The 26,875-nt window shown below is 37.6% G+C and overlaps 1 protein-coding gene across 1 annotated transcript; it reads right to left on the bottom strand.

Annotated features, from left to right (window-relative positions):
- Positions 1-129: 129 nt before the first annotated feature.
- On the bottom strand, positions 130-24,955 carry atp8b3 (ATPase phospholipid transporting 8B3). The gene is made up of 29 exons (XM_030131918.1): positions 24,797-24,955; positions 24,508-24,599; positions 24,193-24,240; positions 23,450-23,541; positions 23,197-23,311; positions 21,444-21,542; positions 20,739-20,800; positions 19,820-19,892; positions 19,519-19,589; positions 19,051-19,142; positions 18,745-18,903; positions 17,631-17,719; positions 17,346-17,539; positions 16,812-17,020; positions 16,120-16,151; positions 15,861-16,017; positions 14,618-14,806; positions 13,444-13,556; positions 12,808-12,975; positions 11,821-11,932; positions 11,649-11,724; positions 11,435-11,558; positions 9,782-9,968; positions 8,868-9,091; positions 8,135-8,218; positions 7,826-8,050; positions 3,566-3,704; positions 3,164-3,294; positions 130-545 (listed from the first exon to the last, which is right to left on the bottom strand). The coding sequence occupies exons 5-29, from the start codon at positions 23,209-23,211 to the stop codon at positions 351-353; spliced, it is 3,219 nt and encodes a 1,072-aa protein (XP_029987778.1). The 5' UTR covers positions 23,212-23,311; positions 23,450-23,541; positions 24,193-24,240; positions 24,508-24,599; positions 24,797-24,955; the 3' UTR covers positions 130-350.
- Between the last annotated feature and the right edge of the window lie 1,920 nt (positions 24,956-26,875).

The following is a 26,875-nucleotide window of genomic DNA, read 5'->3' as shown; positions in this document are numbered from 1 at the left end:
CTGTGACCCCAGCAGGTGGAAATCGGATTTTTTCCACAACACTTTTATACAACAAAGACCTGAGATGTTCACGCACAGGTAAAGTCTCTGTGAGAAGACAATAACAAGTTTTACACTATATAATGGGTTTTGTATATTTATTTTATTGGAAAAGTGCGGGCTCCACAAAGAGCTGCCTTTAAAAACCATGTTTGAAGTACAGAAATAGAACAAATAATATCTATGTTGCAATAACAGTATATATACGATCGCAGTTTTCCCATATTAAAAGTAGGAAATACATTCAGTCATAATTTTTCAACTGAACACACCATTTGACTTCTCACATCACAGTGTATTGCTATTGTCCGTCACAGGTTAGTGATATTGTTATTTTCAGTCACCTTCTCATCCACTGTTGGTACTGTGTTGCACATGTAGGTCCCTGATGCGATCATGCGTCTAGGACCTGGTCCCTGAGATAGGGCATAAGAGGATCGGCGAAGAGATGTCCCTCTTACAACCTTCGACCTGAGTTCCACTGGTTGATGGGACACACTGTGGACCTGCATCCCAATGGAGGGACATCAGTTATCAACAATTACTATTTATGCCTGTGGATATTAACCCTGTAAAGCCTAAACCATTAAATCATTGACAGAATATTCCAGTTCTTTGAAACTGGAGGCTTCATTGGTCCTTCTGAACAACCAAAAATGTTTTTTTCAAATATCTATTTCCATGTATGAGTTTCAATTTTGTATCATATTTGATAGATCGGGTCTCAGTGCTCAAATATTATTATTTTTGAACAAACAAAAACATAATAGAGCACAAACACCCATCCATCCATTTTCTGAACCCGTTTTATCTTCACTAGGGTCATGGGGGTCGCTGAAGCCTATCCCAGCTACTTATGGGCAAAGGTGGGGTACACCCTGGATATGTCATCAGTTCATCACAGGGCTGACATACAGAGGCAAACAACCAATCACTCTCACATTCACACCTATGGGCAATTTAGATTAACCAATTAACCTATCAGTGCATGTTTTTGGATAGTGGGAGGAAGCCAGAGTACCCAGACAGAACCCACGCAGACACGGGGAGAACATGCAAACTCCACACAGAAAGGTCCCACCCTAACACAAACATGTCTAACAAACTGGTAATTCTTTTTCAAAATTGACAAAGTTCTACCTCCTTCCTCATTAATGACAATTTTGTAGTGTCACTGGAAAGGCCTCTGGTGAACAAATTCCTCCCCTCTGGTGGATTATCCGTGTATTGCGTGTATCTAATTGTATACATCAAGTTTTTCAAGTAAAAAAATATCACACTGATCATGAAGAGGGCTTCAAAACTCATGTGTCAAATATGATACACTTAGCGTTATAGGTTTAGGGTTTTAATAGGATGAGCGGGATGAACTGAAATCCTGCTGTATTACAGTAATAAAACAACACCCGCCAAAAGTTCTGGGGGGTCTGTGTAGGCAGTTACCATCCAGATGCTAAGTAGCTCCAATATCTACCATGCTTACCATCTTACCTTAATACACTATCATATTACCATACTAGCTAATTAGAACAAGTTCAGCTGGATGAAGCACAGATTTATTGAAAATCTGTAGCAAAAATCATTAAAAATACAACATTACAGGTGACATTTTAGTAACACCTGAATAGACTGCTGCGCCTCATATACAGTATACAAAGCTGACAACAATGCAATTCCCCTCCAGTGTGTGAAAATAAAGCTGAAATCCCTTGTCATGGAAGCTGCGCTATTTAGAGCCTACAGTGTAGCGTCTCCTGGCTTGTCACCTGATTGGTTCCCTGGATTCTGATGGATTCTGGACTGTAATTGATCATTACAGCTGCCAGTACTTTTATGTCAAATATGAAGAAAGTCATAAAAAAAAGTATGATTTGAACAGACATCCACTCTAAAAGACTAGAATCACCTCTGGGAAACATTTATTGGATGTGGACCAATGTGTAACTATAGTTTGGCAAAACTGACACTGAGTAAAATGGAGGGGGGCGGATTTATGACCGATACTGCAGCTAGCCACAGGGGAGAGATCAAACTGTTTTGGCCTCATTTTAAGATCCTGTCACTGTGTCTATCTTTATATAAAATCTATTGTTTTGATTTGGTTTTTCATTTTATCCTCAGTAGCTGGAAAAGGGTGAAAATGTATCCACACAATCACAGTTTGCTCAGGTGACAGACCATGTTAAATGTTTTCTTACATCTAGGTGCCTCTGCCTCTTATTTGCTAAAGATATGGACAAAGATTCATCTCTGCTAGAACTTTGTCTAAATGTCAAAAATGAATACATGGATTTTCTGATGTAAACCTCTTTTAGTAAGCAACACCAGTTCTATAAACAACCATGATTCAATGAAATGCTGTATTTACTCTTAGTATTAGGCCAATTAACCCATAAAGACCTAGTGCTACTTTTATGTCAGTTCCCAAATGAAATGTTCTCTATATCTAACCTTTCTTAAGTGATTTATCACCATTTATTTATAATATTATCCTCTATATGTTTTATTTTATCTGTATAAATCAGGTATTTTCCTGTATTTAATTTACTGATCATGTTGATGTTCATAAAAGCTCAGATTAAAGTTGAGGGTTATTATATCAAAACAGATAAAACTGCAGAAAAAGTGACTTTTTCATTAAAATATATCATTAACTGAACATAAACCAAGCATCTCCATCCACTGTCATTGATCCAAGTCCATGGGTTTTACTAATGAATCAATGTTGTAGAAGATGAAGGTATTTCCATGTTCACTACAGAGTCTCTGAACATCCAAATAGGTCATATCTGATAACGATGGAAAGCTGAGAAACTACATTTTACTTGAATTATTTACATGGATCGATAGGATTAGTGGATCACCAGGTATTAAACATTTTAGATCAGTAGATGGCTTTGGTCTATGATGGATGTTTGGGTCTTTATGGGTTAAAATTAACAGGCGTCTGTGAGAAAGACAGAACCATAGTGAGAGAAACCTTAAGTAAACCTAAAAAAAAAACATATGAAAATTTTTACTAAATTTGCATATTTGTGATATGCTCTTCCACTGCATCCAGTGCGGGTGTGTCTCATTTTCATACCGGTTACACACAAACACAAAAACATACACATGGGCCCACCTTATGTTTGTCATGGATTTTGAGGATGACATTGAGGGCATTGATGGTCACCGAGGGCAAAACAGCCGTCCAGGCAGTAAGCAGAGCTGTGAGCCACACAACCGGATCGATGAAGGCCTTATCAGACACCCCTGATGAAAACAGACAAACAAAGAAATCAAACCCATTCACTGAGATGATGACAGACCCTTTACTGAAGCACACTCACGGAAAACAACATTAGATAATCATTAAACGGGGTGTTTCTTAGTTAGCGCATGTTTGGCAATATATTTTTCCCTTTGTACATTGGAAATAATATGTTTCCATCCAGTTCAGACATGAATATGGAAGTAAGAGTTACCATACAGTTGGAAGAAATTAATAAAACAGGTCTGCTTATAGAGTGGAGTGGAATTGTACCAATAAAGAAATAGTCCTTAGGTGATTTCTCAAACAGGCGGCTGCTGTGGGTGATCCTGGAACAGGGGAAGTACATCAGCACTGAGACACACACAGCTGCTATGTTGAACTTGGTCCAGTATTTAGTCATCTGCACAATCTGACAAAAAAAAAAAAAAAACAGAAACACTGCAGTTAGAGGAGAATAGAACATTTGGATATGCAGTAAAAAAAAAAGTGCAAAGGAAAAGAAAATGTCTGTTGGAATACAGATGACTGATATCTTTAACATGCTTTTAGGACAAAAAACCAATAATACATCATACTGTAATAAAGTAAATATACAAGTGGAAGTGTAAAAAAAAAGGTCATTATCAGTAAAAAGTGTTCCTCTTCTTATCAAGTAAAAACCCCTAAATATTATTCCAACTCCACATAACAATTGGGACAGTATGGATAATGCAAAAATAAAAAAGAACACAATAATATTTAAAATGTACATTGATTTGTATTTTATTGTAGACAGTGTAAACACTATAAGTGTCATGTTGTACATACACTGTTGCCCGTTAAATTGGATTAAAATATTTTTACCTCATCACATGAAATGATTGTGACAATGTGGTTCATTCTTAATAGATGAAGTGTAACTGGGACTCAGTATGTACTCATTGTAGCAGGTCAAAGATGATATAAATAGGAATAAAAAGAGGAATGTGTCTGAAAATAATATTCCAACGAGATGGACAGTAATGTATACATGGGTCAATATATAATTGAGGGACTTCTGAAGTCCATGGGATATATCTTTATTAACAGTAAAATAAATAAATGAATAAATAATAAAGTTTTTATGTTCATTATGATCATGTCTTTAAAAATTCCATAATTATTTATTGACAGAAACAATCACTTATTAGTAAATGATTAATAAAAATTAATAAATGACTAGATATACTAAAACAGTGCTTTTCAACCTTTTTTGTCGTGATCCCATTTTAACATCACAAATTTCTGGCGACCCCAGACATTCAAAACGGAGACTTTTTTCTTGTTAAACTTACGTTGTTTTTGATCATGTAATAGTTTGCTCTATGTAGCAAAAAAAAATTACTTTTATTTATTTCTTTTTAAAAAAATATTTAGTCTATATAATGTATATTATTATGGACAGAGGCAGAAAAGCCAGGTTGACATTTTTGCACAAAGTGAGAATTTTTTTTTCCTTGGTCAGGATATGTACAGTCAGTCCAGCTTGGATTTACAAGGCTGTAAATTAATACTGAACAAACAATAACTCAAACTATGAATTATGAAAGAGCTGCTGCATCTGAAACTGACCACAATGAACATTTGAAAGATAAACAGTACCACAGTGCTTCAGTTTGTCTTTCATGGATTGGGATTGTCTTTGTCAACTCAACATATATTTTTTATTAGTAAGTTTATTTATTTATTTTTAATCAATTACTAGAAATTTCAGGTGACCCCATTTGAATTCCAGACGACCCCATGTGGGGTCCCGACCCCAAGGTTGAAAAACACTGTACTAAAATGTCAACTAAATAACTGTCCGAATTTAATAACCACTTTCTAATTAGCTAAACAATAATAAGACGAGGTTATTCAAAAAGTTTTGATTGTGTTCTATTTATCAAATTGAGATAATCATGACAGATATTTCTTTGTTGGCAATAAATCAAATTTAAATGGAAAAGAATAAATTGCATCTGTGTCTGAAAAATCACTTTCAACTAAGTTACCCATTATAAAAACACCTCTGAAGGAAGTGTGTTAATTCCAGTTCACATGACCTGCTCCACATGATGTCATTTCCTCCTGAAGAAAACACAAGACTCCAAGGTATGTTCTGTCTCCTTTTTCTTAGTTATTTAATATAAAGTAGTGTGTGAGTCAAGAGTGTATTTATTACACTCTTATGTCAATAGTGTTATTACAATATCAATATCTTTATCATTAACTTTCAATTTCAATTTTACTCAGTTGTATATATGATATTTAGAAGACTCTTTCTGTAAAAATGCCATGTGGTGTTATGGTTGTGTTGATTTTAGGCCTGAAAACAGCAAAAATGTCAACTATAGCTGTCAACTATGTTACCCTGTAAAGGTAACTCAAAAAGTCCCTCAATTATATATTGACCCACATCCATCCCTCACATTCAGGCTGTGACACATTGGAGTTGGAACAGGGGAAATTCAGAATAGATAATGAACTTATATAATGAAAAAACAATATAATTCAGAACAGATGTATAGGATCATGATATGGTTAAAAGGCGGCATCAGGAAAAGGTGTAGTCTTTAAGGAGCAAAGATACTGAGGATCACATTAACAAATGTGTGAAAAAATGACTGAAATGTTCTGCTGAAAAAGACAAGGAAAGACTTGAAAATCCTCCTGACACCCAGCAACGCAGTTTTGTCCTCTTTAGGGGACAAGCGTTTCACAGCTTTACTAAAAAGAATGCTGTCCACTGCAAAGGAGAGTTCTTAAAAAAAAAGAAAACATGCATCTGGAAAACTGTTGCATCATACTGTTTCCGATCAAGGCAATTATTTAATGTAAAAAAGCCAAAACTTTTACCTTCCTGGGTCTCAGGAGGATATTTTACCCACTATGGTGAAGAAAAGATAAAAAAAAAATAGTTTTAATGTATTTCAGTATATAAAGGGTTAAAGCATAAGCTGAACACTGATTTCTGGTCCCTCAGACAACACTGCATCATGGACCTGTCTTTAATGTTTAGCTGATAGAACCACAGGGGTCAGGATTACTGTGGCAAACCTGTGCCAGTCACCATCACACAGAGTTACAGCCACAGATGCCAGAGGACCCTGCAGTCATTCATTCCTTAAAAAAAAAAAAAAACAAACACCTGGAATGATGATTTTCCGATTTTTCCATGGTGTCCTTCCTTTATGTTGGGGTCTCCTTTTCCTTTGAGCCAGTTTACTTTCTTATTGTTTGGAGACTGTAACAACAGCCTACATTCTATCTGACTGATGGTCCATCCTGAATGTCTTTGAGAAGTCGACAAAGCTTCTATTTGGCTCAGTAAAGCTTGAACTGGCAGTTGTTGCTGTAACTTTTCCTAATTTGTGGTTGTAAACAGAGGTATTAGAAGTATTCACATCCATTACTCAGGTAGAAGTATAGATACTAGGGTTTAAATAGACTTCTGTAGAAGTATCAACTCAAGCTTCTTACTCAAGAAAAAGTGTAAAAGTACTCGTTTCAAAACTACTTAAAGTATAAAAGTAAATAATAATAATAATAATAATAATACATCACACTTATATAGCGCTTTTTTGGGCACTAAAAGACACTTCACAAACAAACAAAACTAAAAGAACAGAGAGAAAAAAAAGAGGCTCAAGAAAATGCAAGTCTGAACAGGTGAGTTTTGAGTAGTGGTTTGAAGTTTTGTATTGAGTCTGAGTTCCTGATGTTTTGTGGGAGTGAATGTAAATGTAAGGGGAAAAAATGCCATTAGGACAAAAGCTTAGGCTGTGCCACAGGGGCCTATAGTGCACAACCCCACCTCCCCAAAAAACTTTTTCTAAAGGCCATAATGACTATAATGTTATATTAAAATGTTAATGTTGAAACATTTGGGATGCACTAGTCTACCTGTTTCAGCTGCATACATGCCTAATGAAAATTAACGCATTTGAGTCCAATTCAAATGTATTAAAGAACCATATATGTGTACAACTGAGCATTAACATGTTTTTCATGGACCTGATGATATGATGAGTAGTTGAATATAAGTATTGGAATGGTGCAAAAAGTCAGGTGTGATGGATCATGTACAAACCAATAGGGTGTCAGAATGGTATATGTTTATATTTCTCATCCAACCACAATCAAATTCACTCTATCCAGATGGCATGATTTATCTGGACAGTTTTTTTTTTTTAATTTGAACGATGACAAGTCGGAATGAAATAGGAGTAACGGGGCTATTTTCAAAATGTAAGGAGTAGAAGTAAAAAGTTGACTGAAAAATAACTACTCCAGTAAAGTATAGATCAGCAAAATTTCTACATAAGTAAGGTACTACACCTCTGGTTGTAGATGTATATGAACTGAAGTCTTTTATAATATTTTGTAGGAATTTTATTTTACCTTTTGAACAGGATCAGTGGAAATGTCAGGAAAGCAGTGAGAGAATTAGATTTTTTTTAAATATATGGTTTCTAGTTTCTGTAGTTCACATACATCTATGGTTTTGCATCTGTTCAATCAAAGTCTGACCTCAATGCTGGCTGTAAATGTTGCTGCCATGGAGACGGTGACTGACATCGTCTGGTAGTCAAATGCTGAGTTGTTGTAAACCCCAAATGGGATGAAGAATAAAACAAGTGATGCGTAGATGGCGTACAGCAGCGATGATGCCATCATCAGAGGACTGGACAGCTCCTGCCTCTGTCCAGACTTATAGAGCTCTGGCCACTTGAGGCAGCCTTCAGCACTCACATCCTACAACACAAAACAGAAAGTAGTGACAAACAGTAGAAGAGGTAGAAATACCCATATAAGGTGATTCATTTCTTAGTTTGTCACCTGTTGAAAGAAGGCCAGACAAAGGACAGGCCATGCTGTGTAGAAAACAGTGTAGAGAGCGATGAACCATGTCTCATACAGAGACTATAAGATACAAACAGATGGAAACGAATATGGGATTAATGCAGGAATTCACTTCATGTGTTTGGTTTTTTTTTACATTATATTTAATACAAAAATCTGTATGTAACATGGTCAAAAGGACATGAAAATTATACGTCACAATTTATTTATTTTTTTCCTAAACCCGCTACACCCCCCTCTTTGGAGGACAACTTTATTTTTACTTACAGCTAGTGTTTAAGTAACAATCTTTAACTTCATATTCACATGTTCATTTATTCCTTGCTTGTATACATATACATAGAGGAAGGGCTCATATAGCCTCAAGTGTACAGAGACAGGACTGGACAAGACAATGGGACAAGCCAGACATACAACAAGACAGTTGGACAAGCCAGACAAGATAAAAACTGATACTGATTACATATTCATCATTATACATTAGTGTGTGTGTGTGTGTGTGTGTGTGTGTGTGTGTGTGTGTGTGTGTGTGTGTGGAGAAGGGACCAAACACAGAGGGGTTCTACTGCTGGGTGTTGCATGGTGGTGGTTTGGTTTAGGTTCTCCAGTGAAATGTGTTCAAAAAGGGGGAGGAGACAAGGACAGAACAGAGGGGGGACACTTTGTGTGGTTTTTAAAACTCTGAAAAACAATTACTTGTGTGTCTCACCTGAGCACTGAAACCATTGAAGAAACCAAACCATATGTGAACAAGAGCAAAACTACAGGTCTTGAACAGGAAGTAGTGCAGAAAGAGGGAGATGCGCTGGTATGACCAGTGTCCATGGACCAGAAGCAGCTTCTGCAGAAATCTGAACTGGGACAGAGCGAAGTCAGCATTCTGCACTGCCTGGCCTCCCTCCACTCCTGCCAGTCCCACTCCGATATGGGCCGCTTTTGTAATTTGAGAAAAAAAGGGAAAATTAATGATATGCTCTTCCAGGAGCACCTCCTGTCCTAGCACTTTCAGACATTCCATTTTAAATATTTTAACAAAGTTCTTCCCAGGCTTATCACAGATTTTCCCAGGATTATCTCTGGACCTGCTGCGGTGGTCCTGCCTCTCTCCTGCCTTCATCGTCATCACTCACTTATCCTCAACTGCCTCCATGTGTCTCCCCCTACTCCCCCCTTCCCCCCTTCCCCCCTCTCCTCCAGTCTCTATCTCTATCGCTCTCTCTTTTTCTCTTTCTCTACCCTCTCTCTTTAACCCCAACTGGTCAAGGCGGACGGCCATCCTCCAGGAGTCTGGGTCCGCTCGAGGTTTCTGCTGTTAAAGGGAAGTTTTTCCTCGCCACTGTCACCAGTCACAAGTGTTTGCTCCTGGAGGATTCTGTTGGGTTTCTGTAAATTGGCTTAGAGTCTGGTTTTGACCAACTCTATATATAAAGTGTCATGAGATAACTCTTTTGTTGCGATCTGGCGCTATATAAATAAAATTTGATTGAGTGATTTAATTGGTTTTCCCCTGTAAGTCGCTTTGGAAAAAAGCATCTGCCAAATGCATGAACATAAACATAAACATATGACAACATTTTTTCTTGCTTAAAGTCATGCAGTACTTATTAATGTTGTCCGACTTACTTTTAATCATATTCACGTCATTGGCGCCGTCTCCGATTGACAGGGTAATGGAGCTGGTATGTTTCCTGACTAATGAGACGACATCAGCTTTTTGTCCAGGTGTGACACGACAGCAGAGCACCGACTGACACTGTTTTGCCAGGGTCATAAATGAAGCCCCCCACTCCGGTCTCTGTTCAAACTCTGCCTGAAGAACCACACACGTCAAGCCAGCAACGTTACAGCAACTTCTGCCAACACATATATGTATTTTGTAAAAACCACAGATGGTAATTTGTTAGAAAAATGTGGTGAACTTGATCAACGTCATATTTGTACACTTGGTCCAATGGTTGCAATATTCATGTTCTTTCATAAGATCTTAAACTTCCTGCTGTTAGTCAGTCAACTGCTGCATCTCGCTGTATATACTTGACTCCTTGCAAGTAAAATCTTCTGATTCCAGAATCCAGTGACTCGTCTTTTGTCTCAGCATGTATCACAGAATTTTTCTATCATAATTGACAAGATTTTCATTGATATCTTAATAATTTTGCTTTATTTTACTGACTCCTGGTCAATTCTGAATCTTATTCTACACTGAGCACCCATTGTTCAGTGGAGAACTATTGGCACATTGTGTAGTCAAATATGTGCCATGAATGTAAAAAATTTAAGTCCATGTTTGAGTCTGTGTTTCCACCTTAACCCATAAAGACCCAACATTCACTGGTGACCAAAACCACCTACTGATGTAAACTGTTTAATACCTCTTGATCCATTAATACTATCAATACATGTAAATAACTGGTGTAAAATGCAGTTTAGCATCTTTTCATGGTCATCAGATTTGATCTATTTGGACGTTCAGAGGCTCCGTAGTGAACGTGGAAACACCGTCATCTTCCACAAGATAGATTCACCAGTAAAACTCATGGAGTTGGATCAATGACAGCGGACAGAGACACTTAGTGAATGTTCAATTAATGATATCTTTTGTTGCAAAACTCACCTTTTCTTCAGTTTTCTCTGTTTCTGATATAATGAAACACAACCTTAATCTGAACTTTAATGAACATCTACACAATCAGTAAAAATAAATATGGGAAAAAACATGATTTACACTGAAAAAAACATGAAATACAGAGAATAATATTATAATAAACGGTGATGAATCACTTAAGAATGATTAAATAAATAGAAAAAATAATTTGGGAACTGCCACAGAAGAAGCACTGGGTCTTTATGGGTTAACTACTTCCTCATATCATTGCACGAAGAATGGCTGACATTTGTCTTTGTGCATGAAGGTATAGTTTTGACATTTTTTCCCCTCTGCCATGAGTTCTTCTTTTGTTGACAGTTACTGAGTTTGACGTCACTGTTTTGCAAATTTGCTAATGTCAGGAAAACATGCCAGCATTTACACAAGGTAGAGATAAGCATTTAGGCGTAAAATTCTGATGAGGTGCACAATTTGGAACCAGTTTTCCGTTTCCATCCCTGTGAAAAACCGGTATGTGTGTACATATTTGTGGCCAACTATTACCAGTATACAGCAGTGTTAAAGTCTTTTGTTTTCCACTGTCATTTTCCACTTTCCCATGTAAAAAACATGTGGATAATATTTATAGACTGCATGAGAAACCTATTTAGTGTGTGTCCACTGTTTACCAGCTCGGGCCCAGTGAGGACCACAGCAGTCTTTGCTCCACTCATGTCTTTGTCTACAGCCCACAGCTCTGTCTGTCTGGCCTTCATGAAACTGACTTCTGGGTCTGGGGACTGAAGGATCTGTCTGTAGGGGCAAACACCAAAGATCAGTGAGGCTGGTTCTACTGGTTGTTTATGTGCTTGTGTGTATTTTTTTTTTTGTATCATGTCTAACCTCAGCTCATGCCATTCCAGTATTGTAGTATCTGAGTCCAGTAATTTACAAGAATATCCAATATTCACTGCAGTCTCTACAGAGGAAAAAAAGAATGAGAAAAGCTCAGTTTTCATTTCTGTAGACAAAACATACAAAAGGGCTCAAATACCATTTAATTATGGCACAATACCTTTTTTGTCTCCAGTTAGTACCCATACATTAAGACCAGCCTGCTGAAGCAAAGCAATAGTCTCGGGAACACCCTCCTGAAGCCGGTCTTCTATTGCAGTCAATCCCAAAAGCTACAAAATAAATAAATAAAATAAAATAAATGTTTGCATTTGTTTTTAACTTCTTGAAAGCAACGTCAGGTAAGTGTGGGATTTTGTTTTAACTACTATGTGTTCACTAATTAGTGTTGCCCATAAAGTTGGAATAATTTAGTTTTCAGAAACACTCCTCTTTTTATTGCTGTTTATATACATAATAGGTGTAGTGATTACATACCAAGTCCCAGTTACACTATCAAGAACAAGTGAAAAAGTAAACAGAGTTTAATAATATTCCCGTCCGGTCGCATGGCACTTTACCACTCCTGCTCACTCATGCCCTGGGATTAATTTTGAGTATTAACTTTAAATCAAATGAGTTAACTTGAAAACAAATGCAAGAATTTAGAAAAAAGCACATGTAAAGAACATCTGTGTGAAATTTGAGAAATTGGTTAGACAAACTGTCTGATATTTTCAAAAATTTGTAAAAAAAAAAAAAAAAAAAAAAAAAAAACAAAACAGAAATTCAGCCATTAAACTGCTCTCCTAGAAATAAAGAACATATGTGTGAAATCTGAAAAGAATCGGGTGAATAGTGTCCAAGAAATGGGATGGATACATTTTCTGTTGAAATTTTCAAAAATAATTTATAATAAATATATATATAAATTTTCAAAAATAAACTGTGCACTGCTCTTCTCCTGGTACTAAAGAACATGTGTGTAAAATCTGACGATCCAAAAAAAATGCGATGGACAAAAATCTTGAACGGACAGTATTCCTGGTATATCTATATTCTAGGATAAAGCACAATGTCACAATCATTTCCTGAGAAGAGGTAAAAATATTCTAATTCAGCTTCATGGGTTACAGTGTATTTTGCTCATACATGTATAATTCCACACCTGTAGCTCTCTTTCCATTTGATCATAGAGCTTTTCGAGCAGCGCTTCACGATCGGCGATAGTCATGACAGCAGACTGGGACAGCGTTTTACTCCACTGTTCCCATGATGCCTCTGGAACAGATCGAACTGCTATACACAACGTCCTCAGGCAAGACTGGGCAAACAGCTGGTGGAAGAAGATTCAAGCACATTTATTAGGAAATTATTTGACGTGCTCTTTCAGGCACAGTTGGAGAATTGACATAGAAAACAAAAGATAATCATTTCAATCTCAACAGACAAACCTGACCTACTGCACTAAAACAAGAGATTACTTGTTAAAATGACTTTCAACTGATCCATAAGCACTTTGGGATGCACAATATAGTATGTACAAGGCTTTGACTAGCATAGAGTCAGACAGAAACATACAGCTATGAGGAACGTACTCTAGCGATCATTTTTATTTGTTACAGAGTGCAACATATGAGCCTCAGTGCTTTACTTATAGTACATATAGTCCGACACTTTTCTTTATTTTTATCAGGTCTAGTTCAAAATTTTCCAAGAGCCTACTGGCAGAGTGTTCTTTAAAAAAGTAGGCTCAGTGAGTGTATGGTACATACAAATATAGTCTAAATAAAGTCTAGTTTACCTCCAGGGCTCTTTCAGTCCTTTCCTGATGTGGACAGTCCTTTTGCAGTCTCTCTAAGATCACTATGTCTGCCCCTTTACAGTATAGCTTTAACCCGCCCTCTGGCTCCCGAACTGGTGAAAAAAAAAAAAAAAAGCACATAGAGGAAACCAGTATAGATAGTCAATCTAGAGAGGAAAGCTTGACAGTGGGAAGACTTATTGAAAGTGGAAATATAAAAGTTTAGATAGTGTTGAAACTACACAGTTGAGATTAAGTATCATTTAAAACCTCTGTGATCCACATAAAAATAAGGCCTCTGCAAGATCATGTTTGTATCCTTAGTTTACTTTACTTTCAGGTTCTTTTTGTTTTATTTTGACGTGTTTGTCCAAAAAATGCACAACACTACCAGCATAACATCAATGAATATATCAAAAATGTCACCAAAGAAAATAAGGAAGAATTTGACAGCATGAAGCCATGTGGTATAGAATCAGCAGGAAAGAAAAACAAATGAGGTAGCATCATTTGGTATCATATGAAAAAAATATGAATATACGTTACAACTGTCAGTTACAGATGCTGCAGGCCAATACAAAAGACACTGAAAGAAAGAACTTTATGATATGAAAGAGGATAAAGAGGCATGATAGACATGAAATATGTTATAGTGTGCGATGTTAACTGTGGGTTATACGGGACAACAGCCTTCCAACTGCTGTGGTGAAATATAATAATGTTTTAATGACAATAATGATACTATAATATAATATTACTACCAACTGTCAGTTCAATTCAGTTCAATCCAATTCAAAAAAAAAAAAAATCACACTTACAATATATTATCAATAATTGTCATACAGACAAACCACAAACAAATGTCTAAAGGACGAGTACTTGGCGACAGTGGGAAGTAAACGCCCCTTTAACAGAATAAGCCTCAGACAGAATAAGGCTCAAGGTGGATGTACATCAGTGGAAAGACAAAACAAATATAAGAAATGTAGGGACAGAGAAGCAGAAAACAACGCAACTGAATGTCATTCATATCCAAGAATGCCTTTAAGTGCGAGAAATGGTCGAACACCACAAATTCTGTTAGGTCACTTGTATGTTTTACATAAAAACAAATCTGTTTTATGAATGGATGTTGGATGAGGACCTTTGTGTGGCTTTAGAAGACTATTCTTACCAAGTACAGACATGCGGCGTCTCTTGCTGGTAAAGTCTAGCAGTGCTAGCAGCTGATATTTCCGAGTTTCACCCAGCTCAGAGACAATAATGAAGTCTCTAGTTCTGGACAGGAAAACCCAGCCCAGCTCCCTGGCTGCACTAACAAGCGCTTCCTCATCTGGGGATGCAGCCTGGTAGACTGGAATGTCTAGAGGGATTCAGTTCATGCATGAGACAGAAGTAAACACACGGGGTCACATGTAAGGACAACCACTTCATCCATGAAGTTATGATAACACATTAAGAGCAGTGGTAACAAAAGTGACAAAACAATGATGCTTTTTCAGGCTTTGGCAATAATAACATTCATTAACTAGAAAAGCACTCTGAGAGCACAGACCTCCGTCAAGGCAGATAAGACCCCCCCCCATGATCACCACAACAATTTAATCATTTGTTCCTTGTGTCAGTATCAACATTCCCTGAAAATTTCATCAAAATCCTTCCATAATTTTTTGAGTTGTCTTGCTAACAGACAAACAAACAAATAAATTCTGATGAAAGCATAACCTCTGCCGTTCCTTAGCGGAGGTAATGAAGTCAATAACTCACCTGTCCAGTATATTAACCCATATAGACCCAGGGCTACTTTTGTAGTAGTTTCCAATTGATTTTTTCTTTATATTTAACATTTCTTAAGTGATTTGTCATGATTTATTATATAATAATCCTCCATATTTTGCATTTTTCCAGTGAAAATCTGGTATTTTCCAATATTTAATGTACTGATCATACAGATGTTCATAAAAGCTCAGATTAAAGTTGAGGGTTAGTATATCAAAAAAAAGAGAAAAATTAAGAAAATGTGACTTTTTCAGTCAAATCTATCATTAACTTAACATAAAGTGTCTCCAACCACTGTCACTGATCCAACTCCATGGGTTTTACTGGTGAATCAATGTTGTAGAACATGACGGTGTTTCCACATTCACAATGGAGCCTCTGAACGCCTAAATGGCTCATATCTGATGACCACGAAACGATGACTAACTGCACCAATTATTTACATGGATTGATAGGATTAATAGATCAACAGGTATTAAACAGTTTAGATCAGTAGATGCTTTTGGTCACTGATGGATGTTTGGGTCTTTATAGTTTAATGAGACAAAAGCATGATTTTGATCTTTCATTATACTGACGTCTTCATTAAAAACATAAACTGCAGCATCTGGATTATGAAAACTACCACACAACCTTACCGTTTTTCCACTCAGCCATGACAGTGTGACATAAAGCCAGAGCTGAGAGGAACTGCCTACTGTCGGGACACTGTTGTTCTCTGAGCCTCTCCACCAGACTGGGGGCTGACATGAAAAGACCACCGCAGGAGAATGGATTCCAGCTTAAGTCCATGGGCTGCACAGTCATGTAGATCGGAGCAGGATGGATGAGATAATGAGTGAGACAAAAAATACAAATAGAGTAATGTGTAAAGTTATATACTGAATCAGAACATACCTCTGTGTCCTCAGCACTGACTGATGCATCCCCTGTAAATGTAAAAATGAATCAGATTTCAGTATATGCAAAGGACATTAAAATATCCAACAGAAATGCACAAAAACAAACTAAAAATGAAAGTCAAATAAACCCCAATATATGACAATAAAAACATCAACATATGGCTGAACCAGGAAGGATCACAGACTTCTGACATATGGCTGATGTGATTCTGACATGGTTTCAATTACAGTTTGGCTTCTGTGGGCAGAGCCGGTGTTAAATATTTAGTAGGCTGTTGGATTTGAAGATGTTAAGTGTCTCATGTTGTCTTATCAAGTCTCTCTCTCTTGAGGAAAGAGCTCCTTTTGGTGAGGTCACTTCCCCAGAGAGATCTTTGTTCCACTGTAAGTCCCTGATCATTTTCAGTCTTTACATGAAGCAATATTTGGATATTCGCATGAATATCAGAATAACAGTTATACAAGCTTGTTTATACAAGGCAAATAAGTTTGGAAAGATAGCGGCTTGTGAAACACTAAAATACTGCATAAATATTAGAAATAAGTATTTTATATTCACTACAGATGGTCTGTCTTTATACCATTCTGTTGAGCATGGGACAGTTTATACTAAAAATAGGTGAAACTCCACTAGATAGTGTCTAATTACAACAACATGATTGCATAGTTCTTGTCTCTTTTAGTCACCATAGATCTCCCCAGCGATGCAGCATTGTCTGAAAAGCAGACAATTCTGGGTCAGTGTCCCAGTTTTGTCACTCAGCAGGTATCCCACTTGGCCGAGCTCCTCATTCAGTGAGGTATTCCTGGCCTGGGCTGGTCTGTTTTCCTTCTGCCAAAACATGTCCAGATCCCAGCCAATGAAAAAACTGTGGACTGTGTGGATCATCTCAAACCTATGGACAATACACATTACAATTAGGCAAGGCAAGGCAGGTTTATTTATATAGCACATTTCTTGTACAAGACAATTCAAAGTGCTTTACATAAAACATAAAAGCATTACAGCAGGGGGCAGGGGACGCAATATTAAGTATAGGCATTAAAGAAAAGAAACAAACAGATAAACAGATAAAACTGATAAAAACAGATAAACAGATACAAGCTTCAAGCTTAAAACAGTGCAGATCTGAACTTCTGGTAGTAGTTAGTAATTAGTAAAGCAAAGACGCCAACACAGGTGTGCATCTGCCCATAAAATGAATTTTGGAGAGTACTAACGAGATATAGAGCGCTATGGGCATGGCAGGACTGAGCAGGATGATGTAGCTCCAGAAGGCAAGGAAGCCGGTGTAGGCAGGGTTACCGTCGACCACCAGAGCCGACAGGACCTCAGACTGGCTCATGACCTGACTTGCAAACACGCCACTGCCGATCGCAAGGAGCAGCGCTGCCAGGAGTAAAGACAGGACTATCTGGAGATCCAGGATACAAATACACACTTTATGATGACTTCACAAAAACCCACATGTGTGGAAATAACCCCTCTGTCCTTTTCCCACTCACCCCTATCACTATTCTGTTCAAAACTTTTTCCATTTGGGTCTTCTTCACTCGCAGTTTTCCCGAGTTCTTCAGGATCTTAGTGTCTGCGCCTGGAACAGACAGAACAGACAGTTATTAGATGTTATCACTGCAGCTGGCAGACCAAGAAGGAGGCAGCCAGAGGGTGAGAGTTCAAGCCGTTGTGTTAGTAAGCATCTGCTGATGTGCCCTTGAGCAACATTTTGAATCTCTACCAGCTCCGAGGGTGTCTGACCCTGCTGTGCAGAGGTCAGGCAAAGAGAGAATTTCCCTTGCAGGGATCAATAAAGTATCACATTATGTTTTCCAGTGATGTTGTCTCACTCTCACATAGGTGGGTGAAAGGCTAAAGTTGCATTCGTAAAAATGACGACACTGGGAATGTGTCATATCTTCAAACTATTCAAGGACAGGATACTTAGTTCAACCTAGTCCTACTATGACCATAATATGTCAGCCTTGGCCATGCTTAATCCACAGCTGGCTATGTGGAATTCATATGATGAGGGTTAGAGTTATCAGGCTGAACTGGGGTCACATCAATAGACAGTCTCTGATAAATGTTATAAAACCCATCTCTGGAAGAATTTGATGTATTGATTCATTTTACTAGAACTGAAAGTGCCATAGCAGTGAGATCCATGACACCTCTGCCTGGCCCTGTAATATCCGATCAATGATCACTTAAAAGACAGGAGGAGACTGTAATCTGCCAGTCATTAACACACCCACATTTACAGTAGGACATCGCTGTAAGACTACGGTAAGTACTGATCATACTTAACAGTATAATATATTCCACAAACTAACATTTGTCATTGAAACCAGGAATGGCCGAAGACAAAGGTGAAATAAGGATAAGTGGCTGGGATGCAAATATTTTCCACAACAGTCTTATCTGTTATTGTACAGTATTCATTTTGTTCTCTCCCGTTAGTTTTGTGCTAAAATTGGGTGACAAAATAAAATTTGAGTCTGGTCTAAGGAGCCATCGACAATGCCCCAACTAGAATCATGCTGGAAACACTAGCACCTGATTCCTCACTAACATCTGAGATAAGGAAAAGCCTTCTAGGATGAGTTATTCTGGTTGTACCCATGTATAAGGCCATGCCATAGGCAAACTCTGTGTTGCGTAGGATTGTTCCCCGTAGGAGGATGTGATCGTTGTCCAGCAGAAGAGTCTGTCCTCGCCAGTGGAGCTGACCTCTGAAACTGTACAGGCGGTTGTTTGGTTCCTCACAGAGTACAACACCTGTTAAATGTACACTTCTGTTAGCTCAGTGCCTCTTTGTACTTACAATAAGAATACATTCCTACAGGAGTAAAAATGCATTTCCTGTTTTCTAAAGTAAACACAATAAGATTTTATATTTTTGCCCACCAAAAAACATTTCTTTACCGTCAAAGGCAGAAAGGCCTTCCTCAGAGGGGTCAGAGGTCAGCTCATCGTGGGTAGCACTGGGGGCCTGTCTATACTTGAGGTTGGTCTCCCTGGATGGAGAAAAGGCAGCATTCAGGATTTTATTCTAAACATTTGACCTTGCCACCAGGAATATATTTACATACATTGTCTGTATGTAATCATCTGCATTACACCAAACCCTCTGTCACATATTTACTGCCTTAAATGTAGAGATTTAAATTGATAACAAAAATGATAGAATCACAACATTCAAATGGAAATTTCACCACTGTCTGAAGCTCTGGCCTCTAAAATCAATATCACTGTTGCAATTATATCTGAAAACTGAAAACCACTGAATAAAACAAACAAGCAACTGCAAAAATTTAACAGTTTATTTTGATTTAATGTATGATCAGAGTATTAAGAGCTGAAGAGATTAACTTATTTGACTGTGGTGCATACCCATCTATATCTGCAGTCTCCACATAACAAAGACTGTGAGGTTCGGAGCTACAAAGGAGAAGAAGGTCTGCCTGAAATCACAGAAAAATAGAGAAAATATAAAAAAAAACACAAAAAACACAAGAATAATGAATAAGGAATGAAAGTGATAACTTCAGAGAGGGAAATGCTGATGCTACCTCATCACAGGTGTCTATAATTGTATATCAACAAAAAGCAAGAAATTACATTATTTATGTATTTTTTTTAATTATAGATGCTGATAATTTTTTACATTTCTTTATGAAGTGAATGGACTCACAGGGATGATTTGGTCTTTGTGGATTCGAAGTATATCTCCCACACACAAATCCTTCCATTGTAGATTTCTGAAACTAAAGAAAACAAAAACAAAATTAACAGATATAAACAATTAAGACTGTCATTAGTCAAAAAATGTTGAACGTGCAAAATATCCACATAGTGTAAAATACACTGTTGCCCATGAAGTTGGAATAAACAATTTTTCCTCTTCTCATGAAATGATTGTGACAATGTGATTTATTTTTGATGGATAAAGTGTAACTGGGACTGAGTCAAAGGAGATTACTGATGTGTACAAAGAGGAATAAAAACCGGAATGTTTCTGAAAACAAAATTATTCCAACTTTATGGGCAATAATGTATATAGGAAGACTGTTTTTCACACATCTAAAGTAACACTTCACAAGCTTATGGTTAAAAAAATAAAGTCACTACAAAAAAATTTAACAATAGCATCAAATAATATATAATCAAATGCACACAGAGAAATATTTCTATCCAATCACATAAAAACCAGATAGAGTATATAGTAAAAAATATATCTCATGTGGACATATTCCTATCTCAAATGGAGGATTTATTTGTGGGTTTCTATGTGCTGCTAACTTTGTAGGTAATATGCATATTGGTCCAATTTGTCTCCAGTCCATAAGGTGAAGCACTATTAGTATTTAGAAAGTATCATTCTCAAAAACAGACTAAAGCAAAATTATCCAAAGATGTCATCAAAAGGATGGTCATGGTTCTCGTCTTCCAATAGGTGCAGAAAGTGCTCAGTGTTTTTGCCCTGCTTTAATGCACAAAGGGACCATCTAGGGATTCACTCATCCACACTTCATTAGAGCTTCATTAGAGGGCTGTTTTAAACTGGGCCTGTGCTGAGTCCTGAGAGAATATCCAGCTGCCTTTGTCTTCACCTCTGAGAGATGAGAACGTCACAGGGTCGGGAGTTGATCGCAGAGTCGCTGCGTCTCCTTGTCTGAAAAAGAGGTGAAGAAAGAAAGAAGAGTGAGAGTGAGTGAAAAAAGAGATAAAGAGAGAGAAAGGGATGGATCGCGAACTGTGACAAGGATGGAGAAAAAGAATGATGGACAGGGAGTGTGTGAGAGAGAGTGAGGGTGGCCGTGAAAGGTTGAACAGGAGAAAGGAGAAAGGAGAAACGCCATTATGAGGCTCTACAGTGACACCAGCTGGGAGATTTACACCCTCCACTAAATGATTAGTCAATAGGGAAGGGTCAAGCAAGCGTTTCACCCAGAGCGTAACGACCGTAACTCAGTGATGCACTTAACCAGAGAATTCTCCATGCAAAACATCTCGCTTGCATTTAAAAGGAAAAGCATTAATGATAGGAGAGAAAATTAATGCTACTGGGATGACTGTTTTGTCAATGAGTAAAGGACAAGGAGTCAATGAGGACAATGAAGGAGAAAAAAAAAAAGTGAACACATGCTTAAGTGCCAGGTGCGTAAATGCATGCATGAGGCCAGTCATATATTTGTGTTTCAGCTCATGCATTTGTGTGTGAACATGCGCTCTCGGATACCATCCATCTTCTAAGGTTATTTCCTCTCCCAGATTTGCTCATGCAAAAAGGGAGGAGGAGAGTAGACTGGTCTTACCATATCATTGGCGAGGTCTTTCAGTCCTCTCACTGAAAGCACGGAAAGCAGTGGGATGATGGTGATATACCATGGAATAGAAGAGATGGCAGGGACACACTAGAACACACATGAAAACATGGACAGGGTAACATGTGGGCCTGGGCAAGGCCATGTGTGGGAAAAATTTTAAATTGTCCCCCAGTAACCTACTATAGCTCTTTTTTTTTTTTTTTTGTTAAGCAAATTTTGTCTAGTTTTTGGTTTTGAAAAATTCCTGTTGACAAAAAAGCCATATGAAGACAGGCATATGTGTTCGGTGAAAGCACAACTGGGAATTGCAATTTTTGCATTTTTTTTTTAAATATTGTAAAAAAAAAAAAATTTAAAAATGTAATATATGAAGTTCTTTTTTTCCATATTTTACTTTTTACCTCTGCCAGGAGGTATTGTGATTGCTTTGCTTTGTGTGTTTGCGTGTTTGTTTGCTTGTTAGCACGATCAACTCAAAAAGTTATGGACGGATTTTCATGAAATTTTTCAGGAAATGTCGATACTGGCACAAGGAAGAATTGATTAAATTTTGGTGGTGATTGTGTGTGTGTGTGGGGGGGGGGGGGGGGGGGGGGGGGGGGGCAGAATCGGTCTCTTGGCGGAGGCCTGCGCTCTCGAGGGGGATTTTTCTTGTTATTATGTGTATCCAACATACTGTGTTGCCTGGAGATTTTAGGCATTTGCCCCGGTTAATATTGAATATGGGTTTACTTGGAACTTGATATAAAATTACAGAAAGTAAAGATATCTATATTATTTTAAGGTACTTGTAATTTTTTTTTCTTAATAAATTCTAGGTGGATTACAGGTGGAACTGAGTTCACTAACAATAACTTCTTTTCATCATGGACATTCCCACACACATTTAAACACAATACAGCCAACAAGTTTATGGCAACATAACTGAAGAAATATCATCTCAAATTTAATACCTTTTAAAGACTTTTTTAAGGTATTAAATGCAGATCTCTAAATTAAAGACTTTTAAGACTTTTAAGACCCAACGGGAACCCTGCATATATGCTTCTTGGATTTTTTTTTTTGCGATTATGTGTAAGGAATCAAATATGGTAATTACATTACCTTAATTTTCTACATAACAATATGCAATTTGAAAACTTTCACATAAGTAATAAAGTCTGCTTTATGTCTTCCAATAACACACTATTTGAATTTCACAGTATTTCTATGAGTGTCCTATAAAGGGTTAAGAGGCATTTTTTGAGAATAAATTGTGGTTTACAAGGTACTTATGTTGATATCTGCTTGTATGTCCTTCACTACACACAAAGACTACATAAATATTTACTTTTCCATTATGTAAATACTAATTACATCCACAAAGTTGGTTTACATGATCCCTCACATCTGTCTATCTGTCAGCAGGATTATGCAAAAAACAGAGATTTTCATGAAACTTAGTGGAAGGGGGCGAGGCCAAGGATTGAACCCATTACATTTTGGAACAGATCCAGGAAATTGACATATGGAGATACTGATGTAGGGAAGACATCAGCATATACTACCGCTTCTAGATGATATATATAGAATTCACAGCAAATCACATTATCTTGTACAGTCCTTATAAGGAAAGGATTCATTTGCACTTTCTGATGGAAAAGGCCATTTGGATAATGAAAAAATGATAGAGAAAAAAGCAAACGACAAGCTGTAAAAGAACTAAAATGAAGTCAAACATAAGACCAAGTCTCCTTCTGACCTGCATCACCACCATGAGGAGGAAATAGAGGTTGGCCACTCGCTGGAACTGCTCAAACAGCGTCAGAGGGGGAGGAAGTCAAGGTGTGGTACTTATAGCTGCGTACCAGATTATCCTGGTGACACACAAAAGAAGACGCGGACAGTGAGAGACAGAGTATCAGGACATTCACTCACCTGTGTCTCAAAGGCAACGCCATCCTAACAGGTGTTATGTTACCGTGTGGAGGGAATCACACAAATGACTCACTCACCGCATATCGCCCCCAGCGGAAGCATAGAAAAGATTTCTTCTGCTTGGTTCGGTGAAAGTCGCGGCTGTTTGCTCGTACTTCCCATGTGAGGCCTGTCAGACACCACATTAGTCACTTCTCTTTGACATACCATTCACACACAATGACCGAGTGTAGTAACAGACAACAGATATACAGTCAAGGAAAAAAATATTAGACCACCCCTTGTTTTTCTTCAATTCTTGTCATTTTAATGCCTGGTACTCTAAAGGTACATTGTTTGGACAAAAATAATAATAACAACAACAACAAAAAAGTTTAATTTAAGAGCTGATATCTGGTTATTTTCCATGTTTTCTTGATAATAACCAAATTACTTAAGTTCTTCCATCAATAGCTATGGCATTGCATTGACAAAACAGTGCTTTAGGCATTCCATTGTTTTCTTTTCTGGTCTGTTTTAGTCACATGATACACACAGGAGTTAGTACTTGATTGCATAACCATTGTTTTTGATGATTTTTGATGGTCTAATCATTTTTTCCGTGACTGTATATGTGAGTGTGTCCGAAGAAACACATAAAAATGACGCTGAGGAAATATCAGAGAATTAAAGATTAAAGATCACATACTGGCATGACAACATGAGACAGTGAAAGTTTGGGTTAATCAACATGAGTAGGATGAAATATCAACCCCCCCATCCCAACAATAACCACACTGCAGGTGAGTAAACAGCATGAAAATCAAGAGAGATTCAATACCTTCCATGATGCTGTGATTCAGATTGTTGCACACTCAGACCAACACAACTGAAAAAGAAAACACGCAACAGAATTAAACGATTGCATCAACATGTAGCTGTTTTATAACTCATTACTCCGTTACCATGATTACTCTAAACAGAAGAAAGTCGACACATCCCATTGGACTATTATACACACATTCCTCTGCCACTTTCTATCTGTAGCTCTAACTTACATTACCTTACCTGCTCTAAAGCAAGCATCATGTTAAATCTTAAATCGAAAATTAACATGGAGCATCTCTAAATTGGCATCTAATCCAATAAAATGTACCAGCTTGTCCAGGTTCCTCTCTGCTGAACACCACATGAGGAATCTCAGTAACAGCAAATGATGCTGCTTAGATCAACCATTGGGAATCAAACCTAAAGAGATTATAACAAGAAAACAATGGTAATCTAATGAGCACAGGGATTGTGTTAAGTGTCACAGAATCACATTTCCATGCAAATTAAAAAACATTATGTAAAGCACAAATCTTGTTTTTGAAAGTAATAATACCTGTTTGGTCTGTACCACAGATACATTCATTTATACCTTTTAACAGTGGTTAATCACTTACCTGCAGTATACCTTAAGGACTGTATACTCCTTGCATCCAGGATACATAGCCCAACCATCAACTGTGACGCTCTACTGACCATGGATATAGATTTGCATGCTGTTTTTCATAGCAAGTGTTCAGCTGCCTTTCATCCTGTTCACCTCTCTCAGACATCCACCTTTCTTTCTCTTCCCCGGTATACACTTCCCATACCACGCCCTTCTCTCACTCCCAGGTGGAGGCTCCAGTATCATGGATTGTGCTGCCTGTTCAACCCACCTGAGTACAGAAAAAGAAATGAGGGAGGAGCGAAGAGGCTAGTGGAAAATAAACAAATCTGTTCACAGTTTGTTCATCTCTACACAGCATACAGCTATTAAACTATAAAACACAGAATAAATGGAAAGAACCTGAGCCCTGAAAATGGTCACTTAAACCCACGAAACAAACCATTTAAGTCTGACCTAAATACTTTCAATAGGTCCCAGTTAGTCTTTGTGACAGTATGGTAATGTTGTTTTACTAGAGCCACATGTACCAATGGGAGTATTGGTTTACAGTATGTGAAACCAGTAAGATCTGGCATCCACAGCCCACATCTGTGCTCTAATTTGCTCTACATTTTTTTTTATGGTTTTCATGTCATCTCTTGTTGTTTTTATCATTATTTGTAATAGTTGCATGATGTCTAATTTAATCTCTTTTTCATCTTAAACTTAAAAGTCATCCCATGCCGTTAACTTAAGGCCTTCAGAGACTCACTGTGTCTTCCTCATGAATCTAATGCCACCTGGTGGAGATAAGCATCCACTGCAGTTTAATCAGAAGATGGAGGTTAAAATGAGTGAATTTGTAAACAATGGCCCCTCTTTACAAAAGACAGTTCACTTGGTAGGCTCCCACAGAGTCAGTTAAATGTACTTTTTGTGGTTTCATATCTCTTTGTCCCATTTCTCCTCTCGATGTCTGCGAGGTCATCCCCACAAAGGCCACATGTCAGTGCCTGAAGGCGTGTGTATCTTACGTCTGTGTGTAGATGTGCAAGTGTGTGCAAGTGTGTGTGCATATCTAGGTTAATCTTTACTATCTATATTTACAGCTGTGCAACGCAGTGGTTAGGGCGATGTGCTGCGGTGGTGTGGTACTGGTACTTTTAGGCCTCACAATGACAGTCCAAAAGCCAGGCTTTTCCACTACAGTTTAACTGTTTCCCAACACGGGCTTCGAAACCTCACAACCGTAAACCTGCAGACAAAGGTCTGTCTGAGCTGCATCTCAAAGATGGAAATAAAATACCAAACACTCGAAACAATACATTGTAAGAGAAATATAACATTATTTTCAAAGTAAAGAAATTAGTTGCTAAATTACATCTGCAAGGAAAAAAATATTACTATTAATAAAAACAAAATATCAGGGTGAAGATGAAGTCTGATCATATCTTGGGTGCTTAAAAAAGTAACATCGTATCAGTATCGTATGCAAATAACAAAAGAGCAAAGTGTATATTAGTGCCACACGTGAACAAAGACCCCTTAAGGTCACGTTATGGAACAGCTTTGTTTGCTTCTTCTATTTATATGTAAACCATAGATATATCTAAAATGCAGTACATATTTAAAATTTTCCCACGGACTATGTTTCTTGGTTCAGTATCAAGAGGACACAGCACATTTAACTCATGGTTTACTAAACACATAATGGAATTACTGGCCCTCAAATAGCTAAAAAACCAATGCCCTTCACAGCAACTAACACCTAATGTTAAAATGACAATAACAGTGCTAATTTCTTGATGCGGACTGGGTTACAGCCCTTGATATAGTTTACTGACACATGACAAAGTGTTACTGATTAGATAGAACGTGTGAAAATCATCACCATACAAACCCTGAAACCACAATTAGCAAAAAAAAGCCTGAAGACAGAAATATATCTTTGCATTTTGTCATACTGTCAAATATAGTTCCAGTTTCCCAGTGCATGTTTAATGTGGACATGTGTTTTTTCATAGTATTCAGTATCTCACAGGATCTCAGAGATGTGTGACCCTGAGACCACCCTTATCTAAAGGTAGTAGTGTGTGAAACCCCTGAG

This window comes from Sphaeramia orbicularis, chromosome 4, assembly GCF_902148855.1.
Source record: "Sphaeramia orbicularis chromosome 4, fSphaOr1.1, whole genome shotgun sequence".
Lineage (NCBI taxonomy): Eukaryota > Metazoa > Chordata > Actinopteri > Kurtiformes > Apogonidae > Sphaeramia > Sphaeramia orbicularis.
The sequence above is the reverse complement of the archived record's forward strand: the minus strand, read 5'-3'. Positions and strand labels throughout refer to the sequence as shown.